This window comes from Phymastichus coffea, unplaced genomic scaffold, assembly GCF_024137745.1.
Source record: "Phymastichus coffea isolate CEN01 unplaced genomic scaffold, Cenicafe_Pcof_1.1 PCOF00203, whole genome shotgun sequence".
NCBI lineage: Eukaryota > Metazoa > Arthropoda > Insecta > Hymenoptera > Eulophidae > Phymastichus > Phymastichus coffea.
Genome location: NW_026707014.1, coordinates 56,198 through 78,214, shown reverse-complemented (window position 1 = coordinate 78,214; position 22,017 = coordinate 56,198). Strand labels below are relative to the sequence as shown.

Here is a 22,017-nt window from a genome sequence, read left to right as displayed (position 1 = left end):
TTTACATCGGAATCGTTGCACGGACAGAGCAGTGACGGGCAAATGTAGTGCCGCCGTTCGCCTCATTTTCAGCAACGAACTGCTAATTGTCAACTGTATATTGCCAAGCGAACCGTTCAATAATTATTCGTTGGAATCGTTGGAACGCAGTGGAGCAGTCTCTTTTTTCCAAAGCGAACGTCATCGATGCTTTCCTTGAGACCAAGATAAACGTCAATGCCAATGCAAATTTACATAATTTTATTAGCGGAAAAAGAAACGGGTTGCCGAGAGATGCGCGATAATCCAGTGTTGGCGCGCGCGTGCGCGCAAATCGTCCGCGAGCTTTCGACGAAGCGAGCGAGCGACGAAACGTGCGCTATCCCGACGCGCTCGGCGAGGCGCAACGGGGGAATCGACGGGGGAATCGACGGGGGAATCGACGGGGGAATCGACGGGGGAAGCCACTCGCCGACGATTCGGACAAAGAGCCGCGATCGTCCTCCTCCGGCCTCGAGGAGAGCGCGTCCTGCGCGATCGCGAGACTGGCGCGCGCGCGCGCGCGCGCGCGCGTACGAGCAAACACTACTGCGCCGAGGCGCGACAATGCCAAGTGCGTCGGTCGGCTTATCAGATAAGGCTACGGCGACGCCGCAGCTGATCGAGGGAGATCGCGCCAGCGGAGAGCCTAATCGTCGCTGAGATGCCGGCGCGCTGAGATACGCGTGAGCTACGGACGAGACGATGACCCAAGCGAAGAGCGCCAATCCGAGTCCTCGATCCACGGCCAACTGCCTCAGCCGGTTGACGTTCTGGTGAGTCGCGCGAGAAGCCCGTCGCCGCGGCAACTCTCGTTTGGTCTCTCACGCAGCTGGTCGTGTCGCGCGATCGCTGCGATTGCTTCGCAGGTGGCTGCTCGGTCTCTTCCGGCTTGGCAAGAGGAACGATTTGCGAGCCGGCGACCTCTACGAGCTCTCGCCGGGGAACGTCAGCGAGGCGCTGGGCGATCAGCTGGAGAGGTGAAACCTCGGCCGAGCGAGCCGGCCAAGCGAACGAGCTGCTAATGAACGCGAGAACGACGTTGCAGGTCGTGGGAGAGGGAGCTGTCGCTGTCGAAGGAAAGGGAGCGCAGGCCGAGCTTGTGGAGGGCGATCCGCAGGACCTTCGGCTGGTCGTTCGTCAAGCACGGAGTCGGCGTCCTCGTTCTGAACATCGTCAAGTGAGTGGCTTATCGGCTTCGCTCCGAGTCCTGTCTCCGAGTGGAGCGAGGCGAAAACCGTCCGTGCTGCGCTCGGCATATCGTATCGGTTTTCCAGAAAAAACAACCACTTTGCTCGCGCGCGATTGCTTCTCGCGCAGCTGCAAGACAACTCGTTGACGAGTTCGCGTGGCTGTTACGCCAAGACGTTATTATTGTCGGTGCACAAAGAACAAGTCCAGTGGCGCGATCCTCCTCGTGCCGCGCCACTGAATCCCATTTCGTTTCGCCAATAAATCGTCCGATCGAGCCTGGCGATTGACAAGGAAGCTATAAATCTTGCGTCACCCAACGCGCAGCTATCCAAACACGCGCTCGTTGACAGCCGAATGGCTCCGTTTTGTTTGCGCAACGCGAAAAAAAGCCGCCGGCGCTGACGCCAATCGTCGTTCGCCCGAAGGATACTGCAGCCTTTGGTCCTGGCCAAGCTGATATGGCACTTCAATCCGACCTCCAACTCGAGCACGGCAGACGCCTACTTGTACGCCTCGGCCCTCGTCCTCGTCACCGTCCTGCAAACGGTCATCGTCAGGCATGCTCACCTGGGCCAGTCGATCATTGGGATGCGAGTGCGAATCGCCTGCTCGTCTCTTATCTACCGCAAGGTATTTATTTTGCCGAAGCTCGCGGCGCCGCTGATCCCGGAATAAAAGGAGAAAGCGCGTGCGGCAGTCGATCGTCGAGGTGTCGACCGCGCGCTCGGGGTCCAGAGGGACGTCGCCAAGCGCGACGCGCGCTTGTTTACCGCAAGCCGAGCTCGGCGAGTCGCGCGTTTGAACTTTGCCCTTGTCGTTGCGCTTTATCGGGAAAGCAATGGCACTCGAGAGAGGAAAAATGAAATGTAATCTCCGAGCGAGATAATCGCCGATGGATGCGTCCGCCAGCGCTGGCTTCCAGCCTGCTTCGCGTTACGGCAGCGCTCGCGCTCGTAGCCGCGAGCTGAGCACTTGTAGATTCGGTATGACGATGGATGACGACGGAAGGCAGCAGGTTCGCGCATCGATTGTCTTCCGAAAGACGATTGCTCTGCTCGACGCGAATCTTTATTGCCGAGCTCGTTGACAGCGTCGTGTCAGATTAACGATAATTAGAGTTGGATGTGCGCCATCGCGCCAATTGGCGCGCGTTATCGCGAGTGCGCACTGCACAAGATATTTGTGGACGAGAAAGATATAACGAGCGATCGGCGAGCCGCAGCTTTTTTGGAAAGTCAACAAAACAAAAATTGCCTTCGACGATTGCGTGAGACTGCCTTGGAAGCGACCACGTCGCGCGCATCAATCCCAATCTTCGGCGATTGCTTAGGGCCAACTGAATTCGCTGTTTCTTCTTGCAGGCTACTAAAATCTTGTGCACGAATATTTAGGTGCTGCGGCTGTCCTGCGCGTGCGCCGGCCCCGAGGCCAACGGCCTCGTCATCAATCTGCTCTCCAACGACCTGGCCAAGTTCGAAAAGTTCTTCTTGCACCTGCACTACACGTGGATCATGCCGATAGTGCTGGCCGTGATAACGTTCCTGATCTACCGTCAGCTCGGCGTGGCCGCCTTCGCCGGGATTCTGTTCATGAGCGCGCAGATCATTCCGACGCAAGGTATGGTCGGTTGCATGACGCGAGCCCGACGATCGATTTCGCGAGCGCTGCTGTAAGCCGAATGCTGCCGCAGTGTGCTGGTACAGGATGACGTCGACGCTGCGCGCGAAGAGCGCCGCGAGAACGGACAAGCGGGTGCTGCTGATAGGCGAGATCGTCGGCGGGATCCGCTCGATCAAGATGTACGCCTGGGAGAGGTCGTTCGAGCGGCTGGTCCGCCTGGCCAGGAGGCGCGAGATCGACGCTATCGTCAAGCAGTTCTACGTGAAGAGCGTCAGCCTGGCCTTCGCCGTGTTCACCCACCGAGCAGCCCTGTTCTGCACAATTTTCGTCTACGTGCAGCTGGACCACGCTATGACGGCCGACAAGATCTTCTCGACCGTCAACTACTTCATGCTGGTGCGTATGGTGATGGCTCGGTTTTTCCCGGAGGCCGTGTTCCTCGGCGCCGAGGTCAACGTGTCCATCAAGAGGATCGAGGTAGGTAAACCGCGACACGACCGGTCGCTTCGCGGTCGAGGCATGTAATAATTTGCGGTCGGGGCGCCGCTCGTAGGAGTTCCTGCTCCGCGACGAAATCGACGCGAGACAAGCGCTGCCGACGAAGCTGATCGGCGACAGCGCGGTGTCCGTCAAGGAGGTGAACGCATCCTGGGGCGGCGGCAGCACGTCCAGCGTGAAGCACGTTGGCAACGTCAATTTGCGCATAGCCCCCAGAAAGCTGTACGCGGTGGTGGGACCCGTCGGCTCGGGAAAGGTCGGACGACAGGCCGTTGAATTTCTTTTCCGCGGCAGCGTCCACGTCGAATCCACGATCGTTGCTTTTGCTGCAGAGCTCCCTCTTGAAGCTGATCCTCGGCGAGCTGCAGCCTACTACCGGTCGAGTTGTGGTTTCCGGCGAGGTGTCGTACGCCAGTCAGGAGCCCTGGCTGTTCGCGGGCTCCGTCAAGGACAATATACTGTTTGGCGAGGCGTACGACGAGGAGAGGTACGACAGAGTCGCAACCGTTTGCGCGCTCCTCGAGGACTTGGATCAACTCCCGTTCGGCGACAAAACTCTGGTTGGCGAGAGAGGCATGTCCCTGAGCGGTGGCCAGTGTGCCAGAGTTCATTTGGCTAGGTATCCGAAAACTCGTCGTCGTCGTCGTCGTCGTCGTCGTCGATCATTCCGAATCGATTCGTCCAACGTCGCTGTTTCAGGGCTGTTTACAGGGATACCGATATCTATTTGCTCGACGATCCGCTGTCGGCCGTGGACACGCGAGTCTCGAAAAATCTGTTCGACAACTGCATCAACGGATTGCTGAAAAATAAAACGCGTATTTTGGTGACTCACCAGATGCAGTATCTACGGCAAGCCGACGGGATAATTGTGCTGAACAACGTAAGCGTCTCGTTTGCGTTTGCTGCGTTCGCGTTCGCGTTAACGTGTCTTCGCATTCCAGGGCGCAATAGAATTTCAAGGTACGTACCAAACGCTTGTCTCCAACAAGCAGTACCTCGAGCATTTGCCACTGAACGACCAAGTCGAGAAATCGTCCGTCGAAGATAAGAATGGCCGAGACGCGGTGAATTTGATCCCCGTGGTCAAGAGGAAAGAGATCACCGACAAAGAGCCCAAAGAAACCGAGGAACTTTTAGCAAAGGGACGAATTTCCAAGTATTTGTACTTGAAGTATTTCAAAGCCGGTGGCTCTTATTTCACCTTCGCAGTCATGATGCTCCTTTTCGTACTTACTCAAGTGTCGATCAGTGGTTTCGATTATTGGCTGTCGTTCTGGTGAGTACAACTGATAAGCCGAGCAGCCATCAAGGGGACGCTTTATAGCATCTTTGTCAATTTTCTTCATTTTCAGGACGAACCAGGAAGAGAGGCGTCTCAAAGGCTTGAACTCGCTTAACAATACCGACGATAATCGATCCGCGACTAAAGTCGATGAATATCTGGACAACGAGACCGCCTTATACGTGTGCGGTGGGCTGGTTATAGCGATCGTCATATTTTCGAATATCAGAAATCTCCTGTTCTACAGGAGAGCTTTAAAGTCCAGCAGGAATATTCATAATAGAATGTTTTCGCAATTGGTGAGGACGCCAATGCAATTCTTCAACTTGAATCCTTCTGGTACGGTTTACTGTCTGACTTCTTATCTGGCCATAGTTTCCTTCCATAGTCAACCGATTTCTCGAACCACCGATCAATATTTTTTTCTTCTTTCTTTTAGGAAGGATCGTGAACCGATTTTCAAAGGATACCGGAGAAGTAGATACCGCTTTACCCAATTCCATGATGGAAGTGATCGAAAGAATTCTGTTTACTCTGGGTGTAATAACTCAAATACTGATAATAAATTGGTGGACAATCGGTCCCATAGTGATCGTCGGTTTACTTTTCGTCAAGATCAATGATTTTTACTTGTCGACTGCTCAAGTCATCAAGAGACTGGAGAGCAACGGTATTAATACTTTTAAAAATGGTCCGCGGTTACTGGGTTTCATCGTAGAAACGTACACGCTTTCTCATTTTCTCGTCTGATTTCAGCCAAAAGCCCTGTCTTTTCTCTCGTCACCTCGACTCTCTTGGGCTTACCTACAATCCGATCCTGCCAAGCGCAAACGATCGTTCGACGCGATTTCGACAAACGTCAGGATGCTCACACGGCAGCTCACTATTTGTACTTAGTAACTTCGGCTGCCTACGGTTTCTGGTTGGATTTCTTATCGATCGCTCTCCTCGTTTTTCTCGCGTACAGCTTCATTTTGCTCAATGACAGAGACACCTTCGCCGGCGACGTAGGACTCGCGCTCACTCAGGTTCTAACCATCTGCGGTATGCTGCAGTTCGTCATGAAGCAAATCGCCGAACTCATGGGCCAAATGACTAGCGTAGAGAGGATGTTCCAGTTCACCGAATTGGAGCGGGAAGGATTATCGGACGGCCAGCCTGTGACTGGCCTCGATAAAGATTGGCCCTGTCTGGGTGAAATCAAGTTCGAGAAGGTATATCTGAGATACTCCGAGGACGAGCAACCGATACTGAAGAATCTCAACTTTACCATAACTCCGAATATGAAGGTCAGTGTCCAGGTGTTATCGGCTACCGGTGAAAGTTAACGTCAGGCGTCCGAAATTCCCATGATCGATCCGCAGGTCGGCATTGTCGGGCGCACAGGCGCTGGAAAATCATCGCTGGTGCTGGCCCTTTTCCGCCTAGCCAATTACGACGGCTCACTGCTGATCGACAACGTAGACACGAGGCGCATCGATCTTCTCGAGCTGCGCACGAAAATCTCGATAATACCTCAAGAGCCGACGCTGTTCACGGCCTCGCTGCGCGACAACTTGGATCCTCTTCACCAGCACGACGACGTCTCGCTGTGGTCCGCTCTGGAAGAGGTAGAGATGAACAAGGCCTTCGAGAGCTTGGAGGAGCCGGTGGACGGCAACCTCAGCGCAGGCCAGCGACAGCTGCTGTGCCTGGCTCGTGCGATCCTCAAGAGAAACAAAATTTTGGTGCTCGACGAGGCGACGGCCAACGTCGATCCTGCCACGGACGAGCTTATTCAGAGGACGATCAGGGCGAAATTCGGCGACTGCACCGTGCTCACCATAGCGCACAGGCTGACAACAATCATGGACAGCGACAGGATCCTGGTCATGGACGCCGGCGAAGTGGTCGAGTTCGACCGTCCCGAAATTCTATTGGCAAAGAACAATGGCTACTTTGCGAACATGGTGCGAGAAACCGGCAGTGCGTAGCTTCCTAGTTTCAATCATTGACCATTCGTCATTTTTACCGATTGACAAAGATAATATATCCGATACTCGTGCGCTTAGATGGCTATCGAGTGAAAATAGACTCGATAGCTGTCTGTATGAGTGAGCGTGTAAATATGATAATAAGATATTTGTATACATATGTAAATAATTTTTCGTTTGTGCAATAAAAATCATACTTGTCTGACAGCTATTTCGATAAAGCTTTATTAGTACGGATTCTCGGATCGTCGCAGTAGCACCCTAAACACAATTCTTTTTCAAATCATCTTATTCGTATTGTTAATCTCCCAGTCTAACTGCTGTTTAGTCACCTCATTTCTAATGTCGACTTGTTTATTTGTAACGAAACAGCAAGATTATCGATAGTCAAAAATGGCATTTACAGTTCGACAACGCTTTCACGCTTCTTTTTTCTAAAAAAGGCAAGTTGAAAAAAACTTAATCGTAATTGCGTGAAATTGCAGCGCATATGGGATCAGATCAAGGAACCATTGTACAGATTATCGTTAAACATTCAAAGTTTTTCAATGCTAATGTGAAACTTAAATACAAAGCAAACGTACGTATCCATCAGTTAATTAGCCTTAGCAGATTGACTTATTACGCGCACATATCGAATTTTTTACTCGCCAATACTACGTTCGATAAAATTCTGCGATACAGAGAAAATCATTGATTGCACATGTATGCAAATGTATGTATGCACATATTCCATTTTAATAAAAATAACAATCTATAAAGTTTTACTATACCAGAAATTGCCAGCGGAGTCCTCGGTGATCTACTCGAAAAGTAGCTCTCATTTCGTAAATTATTAACACATTATCCGTTCGTAGCATAACACTGTTTGAACCTTCATAGTCAAGGCCTTCATCCCGCTCAAGCGCGCGAAAATTATGAAGAGAGGGCACGAGGCTCGACCTCACACAGTTCCACCACGTCTGCACGACTGCATACATTACGTGACGAGGCGATTCGCCGACCTCGTATTCCATACAAGTACCATTGAGAGGACGTTCTAGTACAGTTAGCTGAATCAAGAGGTATCCCACGAGATGCAGTCCGACGAACCAAACAGTTCAACAACTTAAGCTTGGGCTATTCGCAGATGGAATACGCGATGAACGGTCAATAGGTTGTTTGGTGGTCAGAGTACTTTCAACTGATGCCAAGTTCATTCACAAGTTGGACTTGCGGTAATTTCCCAGGAGTCGACGTTGTTCGTCACCTCGCTTCGCGGATCCTCTGCATCGTTACGACGACGCGTTCTTCCAGTCGGTTTTCGAGAGATGGAGATGAGCCATGCTGTTCGGTAGTCCGGAGCAATTTAAGCGACATCATTATTTCTGCGGAGGCTGACCAAGTCGCAGAATTTGATCAGCCTTATGCTCTGTTGGAGAAAGAACGAGGATACTCGAAAAAGATGGTTAACAACTCAGCCCAGTCGAGTGTGACGAGAACAGCTGAGAAGGTAAATCATCGACAGCATCGCGAAGCTTACAGCATTTTACACAATTGATTCAATAATTTCATCAATCGTATTATTATTGTGGGCTTATCACGAAAACTCGAATATAATGGGATCATGCAAATCTGACAATGACAATCAACGACTTTGAAAAAACGGTATTCACACGTGATGATTATCTTATCAAGTTTTGCCTGGACAGTTTTGTTGATTCCATTTCCGCGTAAACGAAAATAATATGTCAAAAGTATGTAAAAGAAAAATCTCTTGGTCACGTTTTATCCTCTTTCGAACATTAAGCAGGTATAGCTAAAATTCACTTCACATCATTAATTGGTGTAGCATCAGTTCGTTTGTGTCATATAACAATACAATCAATAAAAAAATTGTCTTTCTGAAAGCACGTGAAAACATTCAGTAATCAAAAGTACTAGTAAATCTTATATACGTTACATTTATGGACTTTTCAAATAACGTACTTATATATTCTATGTGAAAAGCAAATACCCAGACTGATGTACTTGCTTTTTATTTTATAAATATATCGAGTTATTTTTAGGCTATTGAGCCGAGACTCTTAAAAATTGATGAATATGTAAGTTGCTTCGTGATTAAGAGCAATAATTAGAATATTCCTTGACGTAAGAGACCACATATATATTTATCACACTGTATCAGTTGGTGGCAATCAAGCGAATTAATTAACAAGATTGTAGCAGAACGTTTCATTAAAATAATTTCTCAAAAGAAAAAAATACTTTCTTATCTCATATATATCGTAAAAATTAAAAAGAACAGCATGAATAGAAATAGGTAATTTCTGAAAAAAGCAAAAACGAGTCTTTTAGTTTTAGTAAAATTTTATTTGTTGTCATATGTATATGCAGTAAATGATATCAGTACTTATGATTAAGAACTCCGGCATTCGTTCGAACATAAGACAGATTATACAGGTATAAGAGTAGTCGAAGGGAGAGAGAAAAAAAATAAAAAGAATTTATCGACGTTATTCTCACGATATCCTCCTGAGCAATCTTCCCTCTCGCGATCAAAACGAAAAGAAACTGGGGGGGGGGGCAACACTGGCACTGTATCTATGTACAGAATTATTGTCAAAGTATAATCGTAACGAATTGGCATGTTCGTACCTAAATTGGTACACCTCGCTGCAAGATCAAAACAAAATAAACCTTTGCCGCTCGATCTATAATAAATCAAACGTCAGCGATGTTATCGTCTCACTATTGACGTTTGTGGATATCAATAATCTACTGTCATCTATCGACGAACTAGGAAAAAGTGATCCAAGAGTATTTTCGTAAAATACGGCGCGTTTGTTGAAGTTTGCTGAGAAAGTGCCCTAGAAAAATTGAAAACTTGACGAATTCGTTCGCCATCGCGTGGGATATGTATTTTCGTGGCAAGCTGCATGTGTCGTTTGAATCATTATTGTCGATCAGTCAGCAATTCGACAACTTCGAAATCGGAGGCACGCGAATTGCAATCGACTATTCTGCAATGGTCAACTTCCACGAGAGAAAGGTAGCATCGATCGAAACTTGCACGGACAGCAGCAGAGTTCTGTAAGCTCGATGTCGCGCGAAGACGAACAAATAATGTGAGCGCGTACACGGTATTGTTGCTTTTTTTCGGTGAAAAAGAGAAATCGTATAACTGTTGGATACAACGACGGCATTAGCACGGCAGCGGCGCTGGCGCGAACTTAAAAATAGGTATGACCCGATCGCTGCGCAACGAAACACGCACATACACATTTACAATAATATGAAAGAATTCCACTGAGTCAGCGGCGCACATACTCTCTCGCTCACTCTCTCGCGTTCGCGCTACTCGCTCTCTCTTTCTTTCCCTACATCTCAGAGCGCGAATTTTCTCTTTTCGCGAGTAAGAACACAAGTCGAGGCTACAATTGCAGTTTGTATACGCTGTTTTTTGTTTCCTTTTTTTCGTTATCTATACGTGTGTATCGTAAATGACAATAATTATGGATACGCTTGGAAGATCGAAGAAATCATGTACGCGAAGTTGATATACAAAAAGTTCGTATAAAAATATAGTAACTAATACAAAAATAAAAGAAAGAAGAAAAGGAAAACAACAACAGAATCGTACACGGGGAAACCAAGTGCAGAGTTTTAATGTTATTGCTAGTTTCGCTGTGAGACCCTAAGTACCGTCTCTTCATTCCAATATTTTTTTTAACTTTTTTGTTTTTTGCTTATTTGTTTTTGCGAGATTACACTGATGAAAAGTACAATGTAGAAATATTGATGTATTAAAAAAGTTTTGATTGAAGCACACACACGACAAAATTCTTTGCGAGCAATGTCTCGAATGATTTTATTGTTTTTTATTTTTGTCGGCTAAAGAGTAGATCGAGAGAGTGCTTCAGAAAATTTTACATACGTTATATACAATTACATAAAATCATAAGAACGAACGTGTTATTGCAATTATTATACACAGCTATAATACAGCGTAGCAAAATAATCATTCAATAATCAGTTACAAAAGCATTTCTCGTCGAAAACTTGGGGGCGCTTTCAGGCGTCGACAAAAAAAAACTTATACTGCACACAAAATTTTACTTCCAAATATTTGGTCACTCATTATTCCGTAACTATTCCATCTGCTGAGAAGTGACTGTTTGACGAATAATATTGACAAAATTTATGTTTATACTGCATACGGATATGATTTACACAATTCATATATAATTTACACAAAAATTTCATTTTGCTATCGACTGATGCTAATGTTAGAGGCCTGATGATCACAGTAAAAGATTTATTGCCCTTGATTATTATGTTTTTGTTAGTTTTCAATCTTTTTGTTAATGTGTACCTAACTTAGGAGTGTTTGAGCTTTCAATGTTTGTGCTTTCATCATCGACAAAAATTAATATCCTATGCTTATTTATGAATACTTAAAAATACTTGATCAAGTATTACAACACATGAAAAAAGTAACATCACTTCATACTGGGCGAAATCACTCCCAGGTATAGATTATACAATGGTTGCAAAAATAAATTTAAAAAGATTTCTGATTTCTCTATGATTGTGGCAAATGGAAAATCGAGTTTTTGTTTTGTTCTTGTATGATTTATAGTTGATTTGTTTGATCAACTCTCATAGTTTTTTTCATTATTCACAGAAAAGAACAATGAAATTGTGCTGTTTCTTGCACTTGTCTCAATATCATTTATGATTTACTTGAGAATTGTGCAAATATAAATAACTCGACGTATACGAGGCAAATATACTAATGCTTCCTCACAGTTTAAAATAACAGAAATTATCGATTAACTTAAAGAATACAACACCGATGTTTTCTGCGACTTGAGTTGCCAGCTTTCATTTTTTTTCGTTTCTCTTTTCCTCTTTGCTCCTTATCTTTCCGGATTTCTCGAACCTGGGAAAATAATCCAATGAATTAAGTACGCACGATTATCAACGATACTTAAATTCAGGTATTTTTTCAATAAAACCTGATTCACTTAAAAATAAGTAATTTGATTATTTCATATTTTTTTGTTTTGTACAGCAGTGACGGTATGCGGAAGTTAATGCACTCAATACTTCCATTGTGATCTCATGCTTCAACATGATTTAACTGTGTGACATCATGCTTTAGCAGACTCCAAATTGCTAGATTTTTATTGAACACTCAACAAGTGCTACTGCAATAATTTTATTACTACTTATGGGAACGGAAGAAATTGACTTTGATTTATGAAAGTATTTGTAACAAAAGATGTACAAATAATGTCGAAAAAGTTTATCACACTTGAACTTGTAAAATAATATTCTAGCTCTTTCTAATAAAATGTTTGGTATAAAATTATTATATGACAGATATTTAAATAAAAATGAAATTTCTTAATAAAAAAGATTGTAAACTAATTCATTTCCAATGAAGAATTAAAAATTTATCAGTAGAATATAGCAATGATGCTCACCAAAGTGTAGAACGCATCGTCGACACCCATCCTAGTTTTAGCGGAGGTTTCGACGAAAGGTACGCCGTATTGACGCGCAACTTCCCTCGCTTGTGTCATATTCACAGCCCAGGACTGTTGGAGATCACACTTATTGCCGACCAACACCATCGGTACCTCTTCCGCATCCTTGACCCTTTTTATTTGTTCGCGATATGTACCGATGTCCTGCAACGCATACGTGCTTTTTCAGATCTCTGGTAGAAATTAATTAAGAGGCATCGAGTTGATTATATTGACGACGCTCCTTACTTCAAAACTCTTTGCAGAATTCACGGCGAATACCAATAAGAATCCTTCGCCTGTCCTCATATATTGATCTCTCATTGCACTGTACTCCTCTTGGCCAGCTGTGTCTAAAATATCTAACAAACACGTCTCTCCATCTATAACGACCTATGGAACAGATCAATATCTAGTGACAGTGTTCATTTACATTTCAAATTTTTGTGAATTTTTCATTTATTCGCTGTTGAAATAGCGAAAATGTATGCTTAAAATAATCAATATCGATAAGTACACTCACCTGCTTTCTGTATGAGTCTTCTATTGTAGGATCATATTCATCAACAAAATGATTTTGGATCAGTTGGATAGTTAATGCAGATTTACCTACACCTCCTGCTCCAACCACAACCAGCTTGTATTCAGTCATTTTGGTAGTGAGAGTTAAAATCTACTAAATGTATAAAACTAACAGTCCATAAACCTGAAACAGAAAAAAAAAAAACTTGATGACAAAATTTATACGTTGAGTAATAGTTCATGAAACTATTATTTAAAAAAGAGAAATGTCCAACTAAATTTCCAGTTAAAAATTTTCCCGATTGATGATGATCATAAAATGTATTTTGGTATTTTTGAATGGCCAAAATATGACTCACAGACATCAAATTACTTTAAACTGAAATCGTTGAACGATAAGTTTCATAGATTACTTATGATACACCATAAGTAAGCTAACAGTCAAATGATTTTCTGTAATCAGACATGTCAAAATTAAGTTAATTAATAATAAAATTGTGTCTACAACATAATTTATAAAGGCAAGAATTAATATTTGAAATTTTTATTAAAATATAAGTATTCTTCACCCTTAACATAAGAGTTCAAAATATACAATGGCTATCAACATATTTATAGGTAATTGATTCAAATATCAGATTTATCAGATTTGCTGAAATATTTTTGTGACAATCAGAGATATTTAGCAGGTTCAATACAAACTTGTAATAAACATTTTATTTTGTAATACCATCAATATTTTAAAGATAATCAATACACTGATTGTGCTGTATTGGCTCCACTATTTCTATTAGTCATTTAATTTTGCAAGCAACAAGTCACAAGCGTTTCTTGGTACAAAGTCCTGGTAAACGAGATAGTCAGATTTCATAGATCTCCAAAGAGAAACACCATAATTCATATCAACATATCAAATGCATCTCTTGATGAGATATCGAATAAAGTGCGAGCTTGGATTTTGGAGCACAAACAAGTGAGCTTGGCTATCACGGAAAAAGAAAAGAAACCGGAGAAATCAGCTCGAGCCTTGTACAGCACAATCAAGCGAAGGAACTTCTGAAATTATAAATCAACAGGTTAGCGGAAAAAGTCGACAGGTATAGGCCCGAAAATTGCGTGCTTAAGCGGCAAACAAAGCGACTTTTCCACCAACTAAACTGTTGCACAAGTCGCAGGCGAGAGAGCGTATTTAACCTCTTAGTGGTGCTTTTGTACGCGAGCTTCGCTGTCGATTCGGCAACGAGTTGAGTCGTGAAGAGATCGCGCAATTGGACTACAATGAGTACTTACGCACGATGACGAAGACCAGGATCCTCTCTGGAGCTGCAGTCCTGAACGAGAGGAAAACCGATAGGTACCTTACGCGCACACTCCACCTCTTCGACGACGAGACGAGCGACTTACTACTATACTACTGTGGTAGTGTATGTGTTCTCGTGTGCTCATGTGCTGTGTGTGTGCGTCGTGGGGAGAGAGAGAGAGAGACGCTGCCAACGCCGCGGTGCGGTTGGCTTGATAGGCTCAAGTGACGTTTTCATTTTTCCAATAAACGTCGAGATGAGTCACTACGAGAGCGACAGTCGCGCTCGGATGACGATGATGATCTATTAACGACGCGAGGATGCTGTATTGTCGAACGAATCAATATTTCTCCTCTCTTGAATTCGATTTAGTCGATGAGATGACCGCGCTGTGATGTGTATTTTTCACAATTTACCAAAACTTTTTAAGCGAACGAGCCTTCAATCGAAAACGCTCGTGATTTTTTTTCACAAAAGGTAATAAGGGTTGACGTTGCTGCGGCCTGCACTTCGAGCCGAGCGGTCCTCGACCTTCCCCTCTCTCATTTGTTATACCTCTAAATAAAGTTCCTACACAAAAATCTCTATCAAGCCCTCGGTTTACAGCGAACTTGGCTCACTGTACAAAAGTATTTGACAAGCTTATCACTACTAAATTCATAGATTACACAGATCAGCATGGTTTTGTTATAGACTAGGTAATAGCCATTTCTAAAGTACTTTTCGGCATAGAACTCAAATCCGGGCTCAGAATTACTCCATTACATCAGGTTTTTGGGTAATCCTAACCTAAAAGTGCGAAAAACACGATTATTCGCCATATTTGAGCATCCATTTTTTTTAACATTGCCATTTTTCATTATTTTTCAAATCTGCAATAACAATCAGAAAGGGCTAGTCTTCATCTTTCCACATCACTATTTATATGTATGATTATAATTTTTTAAACCGAAGACCATGACCAATATATGAACGGCAAAAATGACAGCATACTTGGGTTTAAAACAGTAGAGCCCTACCTGTCTTAATGTTATTGTCTTTTGGAGTTACAACTTAATCGGTTTACAATAGCGGAGCCCTACCTGTCATGGGCTTGATGTTATTGTGTTTGAGGTTATGGGATTATAGCTTATTAAGGTTTTATAAACCGAGTGCTACTAGCTATTTAAGATTTTTTGTTAATATAATGTCTCGGTCAACAAAGATTCATCAAAGGAATTTACACGTCCTGTCATTTTTCCGTTCATATATCGGTCATTGCAAAACCTGCAATTTAGTTCTTTTCAATCGACGATATCTCCAATTAAAAAAATGATAATCATATATATATATATATATATATATATATAGTGATTTGGAAAGCTAGAGAGTGGCCCTTTCTGGTGGTTATTTCAAATTTGAAAAAGAATAAAAAATGGCGATGTTATGTATGTTCAAATATGGCGTATAATCGTTTTTCGCACTTTTAGGTTAGGATTACTCAAAAAACCTGACGCGATGGAGTAATTCTGAGCTTGGATTTGAGTTCTACGCCAAAAATTACTTCGAAAATGACTATCAGCTACTCCATAACAATCACAACCTCATATTTTGCAGATCTGTGTTATATCTTAATTCTAACAAAATGTATATTATCAAAGCAGTCCGATTTTAGATAATATCGTAGTATGCAACCTACTTTGCTTTTGACTCCATTAAAATATTCAATCCTACTCTATTTTTATGTAAATTAAATTGCTCTGGCAAGCTTATTAAATGGTTTTCATTCTATCTACCTGGTCTATCTCAATGCGATTGTAGACCTATCGTATGGATTTCTGACTAATTTTATCTATCCATGTCTCGGTATTCCGTAGGGATCTAATATATTCCTATACCAATTATTTTTCTTATTTTCAGTAATATAACATATAGTAAATTGTCTTTTATTTTACTCTGTGCTCTCTTTGCAGATAATTTCCAAATGTATTGTGATGTAAAAAAGAAGAATTATCTGTTTCTATTGGAAGGCTTCATACGCTTTCGATGCTTCCGATATGGCAAAATAATCCCTTGAATATGACCTTCCTCTAAGTTTCTCTAAAATCGTGGCCATTATTGTTGGATAGAATCAAAATTTGAAACATATCGGCTACCCCTCTCTATCATTAATTACCATAAATGGTCTCGTTATTGAATTATTAAATTCTGTCAAGAACTTGGAAGTTATTATGAATTATAGTACACTGAGGTAGATTACGAAAGAATATCCCAACCTCGAATCATTTTATTCTAAATTACTCTGATTTACTGCAGTTAAGAGATGGCAATATACTTTATGACTGTTATGAGTTATATAATGTTCTCACTCTTGAACTTCTTTAATATTTATAATTGATGGGTTTCTATAATAATACTGATGTATGTGTAGATCAGCATGCACCTCTATAATGTTGTGACATCATCATTTGATATTCCCCGAACGTATACCACTATTTTCGATAAAATCATTGAGTGTTTCAGTTATGAGACTACAGGATTCCTTATTACACACCATAAAAATTAAGCCTTCTCTTGAATCTATTAAGTATTATTTTCTGTTTATACTTGCTTGATAGTGTCCTTAATTATAACGTAGTGTAGTCTAATTTTTGGTTTATTATGCTATATTATAATAAGCCAAAAAACTAGACTACGTTTACTAGGCTTATACATGGATTACTTCTAGCGATATTAAGGATTAGGATTAGATAAGATATAAAGCAGGTTTTAATATTAGTATACTAGATCTTTTTCATTATTATGATAGTATAACTTTATTTTGTTAATTATTTTATATGCCACTTTTCTTGTTAACAAACTTAAATTTGATCACACTCTTGTACTTCTTCATTTTTTATGGTTATTTTTGTGTTATTTTATGATAATAATCGTACACGATAGTACAGTGAGTGCTGTCCGGTTCTACCAAAAATTGGACTTTACAACAGTAAAATAAAGTTGTTCAATTAACCCATCTCTCTCTCTCTCTCTCTCTCTCTCTCTCTCTCTCTCTCTCTCTCTCTCTCTCTCTCTCGTTCCCTCTTGTTAAATTCACGGCTTTGCTGAAAACGTCTGCTCGCGCCGGTTGCTCTGAATGATTTCACGCAGAGTCTGTCTACCCTGCAACGAGTTTGGGTACCGCCCAAGCTATATATCGTCGTCACCATCCGCATCCGTGGTATGGACGATAAGATTCGTTTTCACAGAAGCAGACGAGCGTTTCACGCGTGTTATTCAGAAAATAGGCGACTAAAACTAGCAAACAGTGAAACAAAGTAACGCTTCCGTTCTGCTGATTCGTGTGATTCTATAGACCTCAAATGAACCTCATACCACGTAAACTTGGCGTACGTATTTGCGACTTTTCGACAATGTCGACAACCGTTTCGACCAAGTAAATAACGATCAGACTGGTGTCCGAGGCGCAGCGCGTTCTTGCCGGTACAAATACAACTCGCCGTCCGGCCGACAAGAGGTCAGCGCGAGGGTAGCGATCGGGCCAGGTGTCGCAGCAGCTTGTCGGTGAAGCCGGAGACGTCGAAGCCGGTGACGAGTTCGACGTTGCCGTCGGCCCGAGCTACGCTCTCGAGCCCGATGGAGCCGGAGCTGAGGTCGCAGGCGTCGGAGGTGACGCGCGCCACGACGGAGTCGGTGACGAGCTCCGGCCAGAGGACCGTCGCTACGGCGATGGAGTCGGCCGCCGCCCAGTAGTCCAGTCGCCTCAGCGCCACCGACTGCGCGTCGTTGATGAACCCGACGAGCTCGGAGTCAAGCTTGCCCAGGACGTTGATCCGCCAGTGCTGGAATGTCGAGCGCAGTCTGAGCCGGCGCTCGGTCAGGGGGTCGCGAACCCGACGGGCGCCTTACCTTCGACAGCATCTGCCTCGGCGGCACCGCGCTGCTGCTCGTCACGAGCTTGGTGTTCGTCGTGGCCGCGTTCAGCAGCATCGTCGCGCTGTGCGGATCTAGGGCGAAGTTGAAGCCGATCCTCGAGGGGCCCGAGCCCATCACGTTGAAGCGCTTGACGTTCCTCGAGAAGCTGGGGTCCACCGAGGCGGCCAGCGCCACGTTCGTCGCCGGTCCCAGAGTTACGATGTCCACGGCGCCTGACCTCGGACACATCAGCGAGTAGCTCAGCGCCCGTCGAAGCGCTCGAGACTGACCGTTTAGTATCTCACCTGGATATCGCTTCACCAGATCCACCATGACCAAGGCAGCGTGCTTGGCTCTGTCGAGGCTTGCCAATATCGCTCGGTCAAAGACGAAATCGCCCATGCCGCCTTTGCCGAAGTAGTCGCTGGCCGTGTAATCGCGAATCAGCGGCATGTCGGCGCCACCGTAAACTGGAATCTGCAAGCGAGAGCCGCAGCTGCGCCGTCTGACTCGGCAACACTCACGTCGTGCTGACTTGCGACAGTCAAAATCTTCGGTATACTCGACATAAGTCGCGAGACGGACGCGCGGAAGACGCCACCGATCGCACGCAAATTGCAAATCACTGCTGCTCTTTATCTCACTGTCGATGCAGTCGGTCGGACTCGCTAAATCGATCGCGATATTTGCGTTGCAGCTGGACGACATTGAGTTCTGCATCTTGAGAAAAGAGTCGCGCAAAAGTCCATTCGTGCGCTCGTTATGAAGGTACCTACACCGTAGACACTGGCGAGGATTTTCGGAACGACCGACGTTCGATCTTCGAGTGAAATTTGCGCCTCCAACAACTTCTGATACAACGAATTCGCGGCTCGAAGTTTGCTTTTCTTTCCTCGGCATTCTCGTCAATTCAGGTCTCGCGTTCGATCAGCCGAAAGTGTGAATAGCTAGATCGGAGTCGCAAAGCACATAAACTGATCGGGTGCGCGTTGATTTCGCGTGCTGTTGACCTATCTCGCCACTTGGGACTCGCGTCTGCTTGGAGCATCCCATCGGCAGTCCTGAACGCGCGATACGACTGTGTACGCGATCTCGAGGGACACGTAAAGTGTCTCCAAGTAGGCCTGGTGAATCTGCGTACAATCCGATGCTCGAAAATTAGACATCCATCGATGTTCATTGAACGAGATCCCGATGAGATGCTTGCGTGGGACTGATCGGGCCGATCGCCAGTGTTTCCAGTGCATTCAGATACACGCTCTCGCATTAGGTACGACGCAAGGTGATAAGAGCGAAGAAGACTTCTTTTTAGTTAAGCCATTGCTCTCTCGCTGGCTTCAAAAAAATAAAAATCATCCAAGCCCTATGGTGATGTTTTTCCATTTTATTAGTGCAACTTTACACCGTACAACAAGCTCGACTCCCACGACGACAAGCTGGCGAACTACAGTATCATTTCGGACGACGTCAACCGAGCCACGCGGAGTGGCTCACGCGTATGAATGGACATCAGGTAATGCGTGCTATGTCAATCACAGCACGTCGTACAGCAGCCGAGGAGTGGAAACATTTTGCGCCGGAAATTTTTTGTCCAGGAAGATTACAAGATACGCGTACCGGTGGTTCGCCATGTATACAGGACCATCGTTCGTGGTTCGCTTTTGCTCGGCGCGCCGTTGAGCTGCTGCTGCTGCTGCTGCTGCGGTGAGTGCACGCACGTGGACACGCAACGCACTATTTTTTGAAACATTCGGAATCGCGTATCGCTGTGGATGTGGATCGTCTCGTTGACGAGGGCTGGCCGCGCGGAGTCGTCGTTCGCAGCGGAGCGCAGGCCGGACGCTCACGCCAAGTGGTCCAGGAGCCGGCGCTTGAAGCCCTCCACGTCGAACGCCCTGACGATCTCGACGTTGCTCGCGCCCTTGTGGTCGACTCGCACGGCCCCGTCGCGCGGGCCGCAGGTGGCGGCGGTCATGCGCGCCTCGAGCGACGAACGCACGAGCTCCGGCCAGAGCGCCGCCGCCAGCGCCATCGAGTCGGCGGCGTGCCAGGCGCCCACGCGCTCCAGCACCGCGTACTCGGCTCGGTTGAGGAAGGCCACGCGCTCGCCGCCGAGCTTGCCCAGCACCTCTGTACGCCACTCCTGCGGACGGCAACGCGGCCTCGGCCGGTCATCAACGCTGCTCGGCCGCCGCTCGCGAGGCGCCGCTCACCTTGGCGATGGCGTTCTCGTGGATGACGTCCCACGGGACCACCAGCCCGCTTGCGTTCCTCATCGCGCTCAGCGCGATCGCGTTCGCCTCCGGATCGAGGCTGAAGTTGAACTCCACCTGCGGCTGCTCCGGGGTCTCGCCTTCGTCGATCAGCGAGCCCATCACGTAGAAGCGCTTCACCGCCTTGGCGAAGTCCTTGTCGAGGGTGATCGCCAGCGCCAGGTTGGTCAGCGGTCCGAGGGTCAGCACGCTCACTTCACCTGCGCTGCAAGCAGCCGCGGCCGTCAGCGCGCGCCTCGTTCGAAGGCTCGGAGTCGTCGCGTTGCGTACCTGGGTGCTGCTTCGCGAGGTCGATCATCGCCACGGCCGCGTGTTTCGTTCTGTTGACGCCGGCGGCGAGCGGTCGGCCGAACTCGAAGTCGCCCAATCCGTCCTTGCCGAAGTAGTCGCCGGCGCTGTAGTTGCGCAGCAGCGGCCCCTTGGCTCCCGCGTACACTGGAATCTTTGGCAGCGGCGCGTCAGTCGCATCGGGCGTGGCGCCTGATCGGAACTCGCGTGCGCGGACTCACGTCGGGGCGAGCGGCCACGGTCAGCAGCTTCAGCACGTTGGTCTCCACGTTGGTCTCGCGCGTGTTGCCGTAGCTACAGGTCACGGCGAGCACGTCCACCTGGGCGGGCAGCGCCAGCGCCAGCAGGATGGCGACGGCGTCGTCGCTGCCGGCGTCCGTGTCGATGATCAGCTTCGTCGCGTGGCCGCCGACGCCACGGCTCAGCGCCGGGCCGATCAAGCTGCGCCGCGAATATCGACTCGTCGAGCCAAACACTCCTTTACGTAATCTCCTCGAACGCAACTTTACTTACCTGAGGTGGACGACCAGTACGGAGACGGTCATCAGCAGGATTTTCCAAATTTGAGCCATTGTCGCGAGCGACGCCGCCGTTGAATACCGAGTTTTCATTATGATCCCGAGAATATATATATATATATATATATATATATATATATATGTACTCCCACTAGACTGCGCCTGTTATGTAACGAGAAAGACCTTATCTTCCTCTACGACTTGTGTATCGTTATACATCCATAAATCAACGCGCGCGACACTCGGACTAGAATTCGCGCTAGCTACGCTTGACTATAAATCTATCGCCGATTTTCAAAGGCCATCTACCTTACAGACGAGTTTCGAGGCGGGGGAAGGGGGGCTAATGCTTTTTTAACTGTCGACCGACAATTCAATTGGGGCTCGTGGCTCGTTTCCGAGCAGCGCGTCATTAAGGAACGCGATTCATTACGATCGCGCGTGGACAATCGTCAATAATATATTAAACGAGCTCCGATCAGTTCCTCTGCTTTACCGGTCGATATCAATTCGTTCTCGATATGCAGACATCGCGTAAAGCTTGACGCAGCGAAGCTCATCGACCGATCAAAGATTTCAACGTAGGCCAGATTTACAAGTCAAAGTCAACTAGAATATTCCGTAACGCGTCTTACGAGAATAACGTAAGCTCAGAAGGATTCTTGCGAGTCGCGCGTTCTGGAAATATACGTAGTCCAATTTTCAAAACGACATTGCAGAGAAATCGCATGGCCTGCTCGATCTTTTCCAGCGCATTTATTCAATTCGTATAATTCCAAAACGACAGATGATTTTCCATGCTAACCAGCTCTTTGCTACAAAAGCCGTCGTATCAATGTGACGCAATGCTCATTTCGTCGCTTATTGTGTTGTCACATCTGAATTGCATAGTTGATCACTCTTAGGATTAATTTACAAGGGCTTTGAACAATTACAATTGTAATTATGATGATAAATATAATTACAAGTGGCACTGCCGATCTATCAAATTATTTGCGCTTAGAATTAAAAATCAGTGTTGGGCAATGGAACAATTCAAAATGAGCATGCTTTTTCATGCTTTTCAGAGTATTGTTAAATAGGATTAACGGTCGAGGAAAGAACAACACAATCATTTTTT

The 22,017-nt window shown here is 45.8% G+C and overlaps 4 protein-coding genes across 7 annotated transcripts; 1 reads left to right on the top strand and 3 right to left on the bottom strand.

The window, feature by feature from the left end:
* The first annotated feature begins 548 nt into the window (after window positions 1–548).
* Window positions 549–7,347, top strand: LOC131673897 (ATP-binding cassette sub-family C member 4-like). 2 transcript variants are annotated; one of them, XM_058952263.1, is made up of 14 exons: window positions 549–794; window positions 888–998; window positions 1,067–1,198; window positions 1,638–1,842; window positions 2,604–2,829; window positions 2,903–3,309; window positions 3,386–3,586; window positions 3,663–3,949; window positions 4,030–4,213; window positions 4,275–4,609; window positions 4,686–4,954; window positions 5,055–5,285; window positions 5,372–5,904; window positions 5,980–7,347. In XM_058952263.1, the coding sequence occupies exons 1-14, from the start codon at window positions 724–726 to the stop codon at window positions 6,586–6,588; spliced, it is 3,801 nt and encodes a 1,266-aa protein (XP_058808246.1). In that variant the 5' UTR covers window positions 549–723; the 3' UTR covers window positions 6,589–7,347. The 2 variants fall into 2 exon arrangements, with proteins under 2 accessions (XP_058808246.1, XP_058808247.1); XM_058952264.1 differs by lacking the exon at window positions 1,638–1,842 and having other exon boundaries at window positions 763–794; window positions 5,980–7,345.
* Window positions 7,348–8,930: 1,583 nt separating this feature from the next.
* Window positions 8,931–14,288, bottom strand: LOC131673913 (ras-like protein 1). 2 transcript variants are annotated; one of them, XM_058952296.1, is made up of 5 exons: window positions 13,914–14,288; window positions 12,625–12,807; window positions 12,351–12,494; window positions 12,060–12,266; window positions 8,931–11,512 (listed from the first exon to the last, which is right to left on the bottom strand). In XM_058952296.1, exons 2-5 carry the CDS (start codon window positions 12,751–12,753, stop codon window positions 11,408–11,410), a joined length of 585 nt encoding a protein of 194 aa, XP_058808279.1. In that variant the 5' UTR covers window positions 12,754–12,807; window positions 13,914–14,288; the 3' UTR covers window positions 8,931–11,407. The 2 variants fall into 2 exon arrangements, with proteins under 2 accessions (XP_058808279.1, XP_058808280.1); XM_058952297.1 differs by lacking the exon at window positions 13,914–14,288 and adding an exon at window positions 13,818–13,884.
* A 2,471-nt stretch (window positions 14,289–16,759) lies between these two features.
* LOC131673886 (nucleoside hydrolase-like) lies at window positions 16,760–19,025 on the bottom strand. Of its 2 annotated transcripts, XM_058952249.1 has the most exons (3): window positions 18,124–19,025; window positions 17,813–18,051; window positions 16,760–17,745 (listed from the first exon to the last, which is right to left on the bottom strand). In XM_058952249.1, the coding sequence occupies exons 1-3, from the start codon at window positions 18,716–18,718 to the stop codon at window positions 17,422–17,424; spliced, it is 1,158 nt and encodes a 385-aa protein (XP_058808232.1). In that variant the 5' UTR covers window positions 18,719–19,025; the 3' UTR covers window positions 16,760–17,421. The 2 variants fall into 2 exon arrangements, with proteins under 2 accessions (XP_058808232.1, XP_058808231.1); XM_058952248.1 differs by having other exon boundaries at window positions 17,813–19,025.
* Window positions 19,026–19,203: 178 nt separating this feature from the next.
* On the bottom strand, window positions 19,204–21,020 carry LOC131673887 (uncharacterized). Its single transcript, XM_058952250.1, has 5 exons — window positions 20,893–21,020; window positions 20,601–20,820; window positions 20,362–20,533; window positions 20,032–20,291; window positions 19,204–19,961 (listed from the first exon to the last, which is right to left on the bottom strand). Exons 1-5 carry the CDS (start codon window positions 20,988–20,990, stop codon window positions 19,662–19,664), a joined length of 1,050 nt encoding a protein of 349 aa, XP_058808233.1. The 5' UTR covers window positions 20,991–21,020; the 3' UTR covers window positions 19,204–19,661.
* Window positions 21,021–22,017: the final 997 nt, after the last annotated feature.